At 50.0% G+C, this 9,170-nt stretch overlaps 2 protein-coding genes across 6 annotated transcripts in view; both read left to right on the top strand.

The window, feature by feature from the left end:
* SLC29A2 (solute carrier family 29 member 2) overlaps positions 1 to 3,949 on the top strand; it is a 28,250-nt gene extending 24,301 nt beyond the window's left edge. For all 5 annotated transcript variants that reach the window (XM_083417002.1, XM_083416999.1, XM_083417003.1 and 2 more), the window contains one exon: positions 333 to 3,949. In XM_083417002.1, the coding sequence (XP_083273128.1) occupies positions 333 to 444 (112 nt within the window). In that variant the 3' untranslated portion in view covers positions 445 to 3,949. The remainder of the gene's footprint in view (positions 1 to 332) is intronic.
* Positions 3,950 to 5,350: 1,401 nt separating this feature from the next.
* B4GAT1 (beta-1,4-glucuronyltransferase 1) lies at positions 5,351 to 8,920 on the top strand. The gene is made up of 2 exons (XM_083417004.1): positions 5,351 to 6,675; positions 7,597 to 8,920. Exons 1-2 carry the CDS (start codon positions 5,614 to 5,616, stop codon positions 7,786 to 7,788), a joined length of 1,254 nt encoding a protein of 417 aa, XP_083273130.1. The 5' UTR covers positions 5,351 to 5,613; the 3' UTR covers positions 7,789 to 8,920.
* Positions 8,921 to 9,170: the final 250 nt, after the last annotated feature.

The following is a 9,170-nucleotide window of genomic DNA, read 5'->3' on the forward strand; positions in this document are numbered from 1 at the left end:
TGAGTTTTAAAAAGTTGTATTTAAAGGCCGTTCATAATTGGAGCCCGTAAACTGTAGCTTCCATGCGCATAAATTCAGCCCTGGTGTCCTCTCTGGGTTGGGCAAAGAGGAAGGGCCTTTCCCACGGGTGTAGCCAGGATTTATGTTATAGGGGGACAGGATTTATGTTATAGGGGGACAGAACCAAGTTATCTGAGATGCAGTGGGTCAGTTAGTTATTTTTATTTATTTACCTGATTTGGGGAGCAAATACCCCCCCCGCACCCCTTGGCTACGCCCTTGGCCTTTTCTGCCAGATGATAAAGTGTCTTCTTCTCTGTTTCCGCCCCCAGGCAGGTGCAACCACATGAGAGCGAATTGGCGGGAGCCATCATGACGTTTTTCCTGGCGTTGGGTCTCTCTTGTGGAGCTGGGCTGTCCTTCATCCTCAAGGCCTTGCTCTGATGTCCAGGACTTGCTGGACCTCGGCAACAGCAAAGCATCTGCCTTGAAGACTCGAGGAGCGGCTGCTTGCCCTCCTCTCCCTCCCAGGTGTGCCCTCTGTGTAGCAGCTAATATCCTTCTGGGTAGCAAAATGGGCTTCTGCCACCATCTTCCAAACAAAGGCAACTGCTCTTTTTTGGTTTTTCTTTCCTGTATATGCAGAAGTTCACGTTCACTCAGCTACCCTTTTAAATCCCCAGGAGCCTGAATGTATTTTTTTTTTTAAAGACGCTTGGACTTTTCTGAAAGATTCCTGGATTTTTACCAAGCCAAGGGAAGGCTGCGGTACGGAGGGCCATTTGCAAGCCCCCTTCGTACGCCCCTGGAGGTGGAGGAGCCGCTCTGCCTCTCCCACTTGTGCCTGGCTGAGGACGCACAACAAAGGGGGATTTTGCAATAACCTCACACGTACTCTTGCTCTCCCTTTGCTTTCAACTTGAGGAAGTATTGTTGCGTAACACACGTTTGCTCTACGGAACATCCTCCTAGAGGGTGACGGTAGGTAAGGAAGGGAGAAGCCTGTATCCAGTCCGTTAATAGAGTTGGGTTTGTTGCTTCCATCTCAAATTAGCTATATAGGGCAAGCTCTCTGCTCCCCCCCCCCCCACTGGCCAGTTTATGGTTTGGTTTTCTCAGCTTGCATTGCTTCAAACTTGTCTGCTAAAACTTGTTCTCGTCCGATAAAGAGGTCCACGAGATGTCAGATACTGCTTTCCAGAGGGGTCCATCCTCCAGCCTCCCCAACCAGGTGTTCCCCATATGTTTTGGGACAAACAGCCCCAACCATCACTTCCTGTAGCCCAAACCATCTGGAAGACTGGTGGTGGAGGCTCTGCAAAAAGAGGCATAGGAGCGGTGAGAAATAATATCATGTGTAGCCTCTTTAAACTAGTCAGATTTGGCATTTGACCAAGCTTCTCTTCAGGCCAAAGGAGCCTCATTTAGGCTGGCAGGGCTATTCAAAGCAGGGCTAGGCCTCCGCTGTTAAGCCTGAAGCAGCTGCTTTCCTAAGCTAGCCTGTTTCCCTCCGGTATGTAATGGAGGACACTGCCAGTGTTTTGTTTGGGGTTTTTTCGGGTTTTTTAACGTATTTAGTGTTGAGGTAAGATCCAGAGATGCCGGGGACTGAACCTGGGACCTCTCGCATGTAAGGTAGGTGCTCTTTCACCAAGTGACAAGTGTTGGCCACCGACTTGAACAACTTTAAAAGGGAATTAGACAAATTCATAGAGGAGTATAACTTATAAGGCAATCAATAGGTACTAGTCACGGTCGTGATAGGGTACCTCCAGGATTTCGGCCAGCATCTCTTCTGGCTGATCCTCACCTGCTCACACCTGAGCCGCTCTGTTTCCATCTTCCAGCTGGACATGTGTTTAGTTTCTTCTTGCAGAGCTTGCTCAGGACTTCTGCACAGTGAACTAGATGGGGCCCTTTGGTCCAAAAATTCATTGAAGACCTTCCAGAAATTTGAACGTAAGAAGAGAACTCTATAGCTGGAAGCTGGATCAGGCCAGTGGCCTGTCTAATCCAGGATCTTGGACTCACAGTGGCCAACCAGATGTCCCAATGGGAAGTCAGGCCTCTTTGTACAGAATCTCTTTACAATGAGCCACCCTAATATACAATCCCAACCTTTAACTCACAGAGGCATTTAACGTGTGCCATTTTACAGAACACATACACCGTCCTCAGTTGCAGCATGGATGCAGCTGTGGAAGCCATGTCCTATTTTGCAGCAGACTGGAAGCTTGAATTATTATTTTTTTATGGGGAAGGGCTAGCAGAATTCTCAGGTGTCCTGGTTTTAAAACTGAAAGGGGCAGCTCTGTATGGGAAGAGCTGGACTTCCCCTCGTCATGGAGCACGGTCTAGAAAACTGTGGTTCTGTCCCACAAACCCTGCTCAACCTCCTCGGCTCTCCAGTAGGGCCCCCCTCCCAGGCCACCTTCTTCTGGCCATGTGACGCTTGAGAGAGGCTTGCTTTGTGTGTGACATGCTCAGAGTGATGAGATTAAAAAGGAAGTACATCTGGAGAAAAGGAGATAACGATGAACCATGGCCAATCAGAATTTTGAGGTTTCAAAGTACTGGAATTTGGGTGGGGGGTTTATTTCATTTTTAAAGGGAAAGAAATGCAAGTATAAACCTCCTGCACTTGCTCAGCAGTTGCAAATGCTTCTCTGAAAGGAATAAGGGGACGGGTTGCAGGGAGTAGTAGAGAAATGAGGAAACCGTGATCCTCCTGATGTAGTTAGACTTGAACCCCCATCAGCCTCAGCAAGCGTTAGTCTGGGAGGATAGGATCCAGAAACATCTGGGGGGGGCACAGATTCCCTGCTCCTGGACTAATACGTTAAATTATCATTTGCCTACTATTATGGCTGGGAAATGGTGTAATTTGGCCCAAAGGGGGGATGAAAATCTGCCAAAGGTTCTGCAAACATCTAAGAACAGGGAAGCAGCGGCATGTGGCAGAGGGCCTCCCATCTGAATGTACCTGATCCAATAGCTCCCATGGAATATCCTCAGCTATTAAACACAGTCTAAGGGCTCTAGGTGTCCTTTTTATCGTGCACTTATGATTGGTGCTCATGACACTATCAGGGCAGTTATGTGCAATCCCGCTTTCAGGGCGCCTGCAAAAGTTTCAGAATGGACCTACAGATTCATTTCTCATCAGCACATGTCCCATAGCTTCTTGATGAAATCCTGTAACTTTTCATACTACAGATGTTCGAGGATGTTTTTCACCCCACTTTTGCTGTGCTATATAGCACAAGAGTGCCCTTCCCGACATCAGTCAAGGAGTAACATTGTGGAAGCGTAGCAGAACACCCAATAAAGTGAAATGACAGTCCAGAATAAATCCACCATGAATGCACAAATATTGCGTCAGTGATATGTTGCTGAATGTATCTGCAAAAAGTACAGTCTGGGGGGTACCCCACGGCTAGGGCCAGATATTGCCTTATAGGATTGTGGAATTGTAGAGCTGGAAGGGACCTAAAATGTCATCTAGTCCAACCCCCTGCACTGCAGGAAAAGGCAAGACACAACGATGGTTTATTCACTGTGATCTGATTGCAATATTCATTATGGTACATTTGAATGGTTTCAGTCTTGTTGCCTACTTAAGCAATATATATTTAAGTGTGTTTCATTGTAAACAGAGACTTGCTCTCAATACTTACTGGCATTATAACTAACTTTATTAAGGATCAAAGGGCAATGGGGAAATTGTGTTTATTTCTAACGACTCAATTTATTTTAAGGTTTGTGCGAAGGACATTTTATCAGATCCTGTGCGTGATTGTTTTAAATGAATTCAGAGCTCAGACATTTTTATTTTTTAAAGAATATTTTTGCTGCATGTACAAGGTTGAACTATTGCCATTACCCTGGAGGGATTCTGGTTTGTTTATCATTCCCCAACCCCCAATAAAGCTTTTTTTTAATAAAAAAAGATGATTGCCTGGAATCCTGAACAGCATCCCACTACACTGCAACATTTTGTTCCAGGTCCCACTTATCTTTTGGAAACTATTGTAGTGGTCACCACATCTTCTTGTGGCAATGAGTCCCCCGTGCATTGTGCAAATGACAGAAATAAAAATATAGCAATGACACAAATAATTGTCTCCAGGGCAAAAATCCTAGCAGATCCTAGCCTAGAGCATATGAGGGATAACCTGTAGCTGTCCAGATATTGATGGACTACCATTCCCATAATCCCTCACTGATGGGATTTGGGCGTCCAGCAACAATTACTGTATTTTTGAGTAATTTCACAATTAGAAGCAAGTCAAGAAACAAAAATGGGGGGGGGGGTGAAACTAATAAAGCATTTTTATGACCACCCCACAAACCAAATCCTTGTCTTTCTGAATAATACTTTGGTCATTTTTCTAACTCAGTTACCCTTTTGATTCAATTTACAAGAGAAGATCACAGTTCCTTGTAAACTAAAGCCTCCAATTGAGAATGGTTATTAAATTGTGTGATGCATTTTGAAGGGCCTTAGTTCTTGTAAAGCACCTGAGAAGGAACTGCCCTTTGCACACATCTTTGACAGAGCTAGGGTGCCAATCCCACTTTTATCTGGGAGTAAGACCCACTGAATTCAGCAGGGATTATTATTTCTGAATAGACAATCTATGAGATTTTCAGTAGGAGTAAAATATTTACCTGGAGGGGTTCACTTTTGAATGCCCCCCCAAACCCGTTTCCAACTCCACAGGAATCCCCATGAATTCATGAAGTTACTCTTTGTTGGGTGTTCCCACCTGTTAAGTGAAAGTTGCCCTTTATGTGGGTGTCTCTTCCCTAGACTTTTTCAAAGAGAGGAATTTCCGGTTACAGGCCTGGGGGGAAACCACCTTGCAGAGTGTGGGCTTGATAAACAGAATTGATCCACTTTTCCCTTTAAACTCAAAAGGGGAGAGGGTCGATGCCGACGAGGGTGGGATTCGAACCCACGCGTGCAGAGCACAATGGATTAGCAGTCCATCGCCTTAACCACTCGGCCACCTCGTCACACGGAGCAAGGGTGCCTCTTCCCACTAGATCCCTTAGTCCGCTTCCGGACAATCTATTTGCTCTTTTCCCAACTCTTCCCCGTGGCATTGCACTTTCTCCATGCATTCCCACACATTTCATTTTAAGCAAAACAATACTAATAATAAATGACAGATGATGATGATGATGACGACGACGATGATAATAATAATAATAATTGAAAAACACGCACGCACGTCTTAGTGCGGTGTGTGCGAGGGAAGGGGCGATGCATCTGCCTTGTTTTGCAAAACAAGGGAGAGAGCAGTGCAAAGGAGGGAGGGGAGTCGCACCTGCCCGGGGCCTGCGCGTGTTTTTGCAATGCATCCTCCAAGGAAGCAGAGGGCGCCGAGGAGAGCTCGCTCCTCCCGCCCCCAGACGTGAAACTGTTTGCAAGAGCCGCCAGGCACCCGCCTGGGAAGCAGCCTGAGCAGCTGCGGGGAAGGATGCACGGTGTGGGGCCTGGCTTCTGGGTGCGCTCCCTCCAGGCTGGCCTCCGGTGAGGTCGGGCGAGGAGGAGGGGCAGGCGAGCGGGGCGGCGGCGCGGATGGCCCGTCGCTGAGGCTGCCGCCCATGCACTGCTCCTGCTTCCAGGCGCTGGTGGCGGCGCTGGCGCTGGTGGCCGGCTTGCAGCTGCTCTACTTGGCGCTGCTGTCGGGGCTGCACGGTCAGGAGCAGCGCTCCCGCTATGCCGAGCTCTTCAAGGGCCGACGGGCGCCGACGGCCCGCGACGCCCACAAGGAGCGCCTCAAGCAGGTGTTGGCCAGCGGCGGCGCCCTGGACGCCAGCGGCCAGTACCGCGTGTATCGGGACATGGTGCGCGGATCCTGGGAGGGCGAGCGCAGCCCCGACGTGGTGCTGGTCACGCACACCAGCCTGGGCAACCTGCACCACGCGCAGCGCCTGGCCGAGCGCTGGCGGGGGCCCATGTCGGTGGCCCTCTTCGCGCCGGGTGCCGCCGAGGTGCGCTTGGCCACGGCGCTGGTGTACGCGCTGGCCGCCCTGTGCGCGCCCGTCCGCCAGCTGGTGCGCCTCCACCTGGTGTGCCACGCCGACCAAGCGGCCTCTTTCCCGGAGCTGCCGGACCGCGGCGAGTTCGCCCGCCTGCAGGCCTGCGGGGATGTGTTCGCCAAGCTGGCGCGGGTAGCCGCAGGCCGGCGCAATTACGCGCTGGACGCCGCCAACGCCTCGTACCCGAACAACCTGCTGCGCAACGTGGCTCGGGGAGCCGTCGGCGGGCACTGGATGCTGGCGGTGGACATGGACATGGTGCCCAGCGAGGGGCTGCGGGAGGACTTCTTGGCTTTGCCCGGAACTGCTGCCGAGGAAACGCCGGGGGTCTTCGTTGTGCCGGCTTTCGAGATCCGCCACACCCGCCGGATCCCGGGCACCAAGACGGAGCTGCTGCAGCTGTACCAAGTGGGCGAGATCCGGCCGTTCTATGAGGAGCTGTGCCCGCGGTGCCAGGCGCCCACCAACTACTCCCACTGGCTGAATCTCCCCATCGGAGGCCCCCTGCGCGTGGCTTACGAGGTGGAGTGGCGGGACCCCTGGGAGCCCTTCTACATCGGGGCTAGTTCTGTGCCCCCCTACGATGAGCGCTTCAAGCAGTACGGCTTCAACCGAATCAGCCAGGTAGCTGCCCCGGCTGGGGGGGGGGGGGGCATGACTTGGGGCAGCATTGAAGGCACGTGGCTTCCCTGCAAATAATCTTGGGAACTGTAGCTTACCCCTTAACCATTCTCAGCACTCTTAACAAACCACAGTTCTCAGGATTATTTTGGGGGAGCCATGTGTTTAGTGTTCTTTGGTGGTATAGTGCATATGTAGCCTTTGTTGGTGGAGAGGCCAAACCAGGTAGTGGGAAAGCTACATTTGAGCCTTATATCAGGGTAGGGAATTTTTTTCAACTCAAGGACCACATTTGCTTCTGGTCAGCCATCTGGGGGCCATATGTCAGCAGTGGGTGGAACCAGAGAGAAAAGCAGGTGAAGCAACAGGTGTATATTTCACCTTTGTGTGGTAGGCTAGTTTTTACAGCCACATCCCTCTCTCTCCTCCATCCAGGTGGGCAAGAATCTTGCCTTCAAGAACACATTCCAGCAGAAACACTCAACAAGGAGGGGGTGGAGCAAGGATGGTGTGGGGGTGTGGCCTGTTGAGAGCAGGGCAGGGGTTGGCCAAGGAGGAGGTAGAGCCTGGGCAGAGGACCAGATAGGGAGGCTTGACTCCCAGACCTGAGATTTCCCATTCTTGCCTTACATCTTACCTGTGCCCATTGGGCTAAAACACCTACTCAGCATTACCACTGGTCATGCTTGTTGGTGCGTTGTGGGGACAGAGTCTCTATCCTTGGAAAGTGTCCCACACCTAACATCATATATGACCATCAGGTGTAGGTCAGGTGGGCATAGGTTGCCCAGAATGGCTTTACAGGTCAAATGAGGGGCTTCTGTCACTATAAATAACCCAGAGGTATTTTGAGGTGCAGTTATTCTTGCATGTTGTAGGTTTTTGGTGGTGGGCTGCTGTCCTGACACTGTCGTTTTCCGCCAGGCCTGCGAGCTCCACGTGGCTGGGTACCGTTTCTCTGTGCTGAGCAATGCCTTCCTGGTCCACAAGGGCTTCAAGGTGGCAAGCGAGTTCCACGCACAAAAGGATGCCGAGAATCAGCGCAACAAGCTGCTCTTCCGGCAGTTCAAGCAGGAGCTCAAGACCAGATACCCCAGTTCACCACGACGGTGCTGACCTCACGTCTACCTTTGTGGAAATAGAGCGGAGCCTCTTAGCTGGACGGCGATGGGAGCATAGTGTTGCACACTGTCACAACAGAAATGTCTGACTCAGGATAAGGACCACTCCTGTGCCAACTGGAGGGAGAGAAATGGCTTAGTGACTCGCTGACCTGCTCGCTCCAAATGTGTTTGTTGCTGCTAGAAGTATTTGTGCTTCATTGGGGGGAATTTGTGTATGCACATACATACACACACTGAGACCCCTTCAGGTAGGAGAATACCCCCATTGAGTGCTCTCTGTGTGTGTGTAGTTTAAAAATAATAATATGGGGGTTTGCCTCAATCTCACAGACATCTCAAGGGTTGATTCAGAAGGTCAAGCTTGCTGAAGGTGAATTGCCAATCCCAGCCAAAAAACTAGGAAGTCTTATTGGCTCACCTCCCAGTTAGTTCACTTCTGGGGTGAGCAGTGATGGGGAACCCGAGGCTCTCCAGGTGTTATTGGACTCCAGCTGCCTTCAGGGAACATGGCCAGTAGTCCGAGATGGTAGGAGTTGTAGTCCAACCATCGTTGGTGTAAACACTAGCAGGTTGCCTTCGATGGGTGTTCATAATTTTACACAGAGAAACACAGTGACCTGCGGGATTATCCAAAATAGTAGAGCTAGCCCACTCTGCCATTTTTTAATTCCTGTAGATGGTGGGTTGTTTTCTTAGTAAACAAATTCTGAGATAATAACTTTGGGATAACAACCATTGAATCTGGATTCTGTGGACAATCCTGCAGTCCTATTCTTTTCTCTTGTTCCCAGTGCTTACAGACATGTGATTCTCCCCACCAGTCTATTTCTCACTGACTGGCATTTTCTGTAAAAGACCTGTGGAATCAGGGCTGAGGTTTATTTCTAAGCTATGGGAATTGAGATATGGTGATTTGGAGCAGAGAAACAGAACCGTGAGCCAAGATTATAGGGCCCGGCACCCAACGTTGCTTCTCAGATTGGTGACCCCCATTTCCTTTTCTGTATAATGGGAATAAATATACTGACGTCTGTCCTGGGGACGGGGCGGAGGAGCTTAACTTATTGCTGTCCTGAACAATCACAGTCTGTAAATGAATTAAACTGAACCAGTTTGATTTAAAACGCTTTAGCTCTATCAACTTTGTGACAAGCATTCCAACAGAATGTATTTCTGGAAATTGATTGGGGAGGATGGAGGTGTGGGGAGAAACACATTTTAGTGAAAGATTGTCCTCAAAGGTGGATCAGGGCATTTTGGAGTTTGGAATGAGAAATCCAAAGAGTACTGCCCCCACCTCTCCACTGAAGATCCACAACTCACTGCAAAGTCCTCTCCAGCCTCAGTGAAATGAACATTAATTACTGAGCACCC

This window comes from Podarcis tiliguerta (genome assembly GCF_965153285.1).
Source record: "Podarcis tiliguerta genome assembly, chromosome: 16".
Lineage (NCBI taxonomy): Eukaryota > Metazoa > Chordata > Lepidosauria > Squamata > Lacertidae > Podarcis > Podarcis tiliguerta.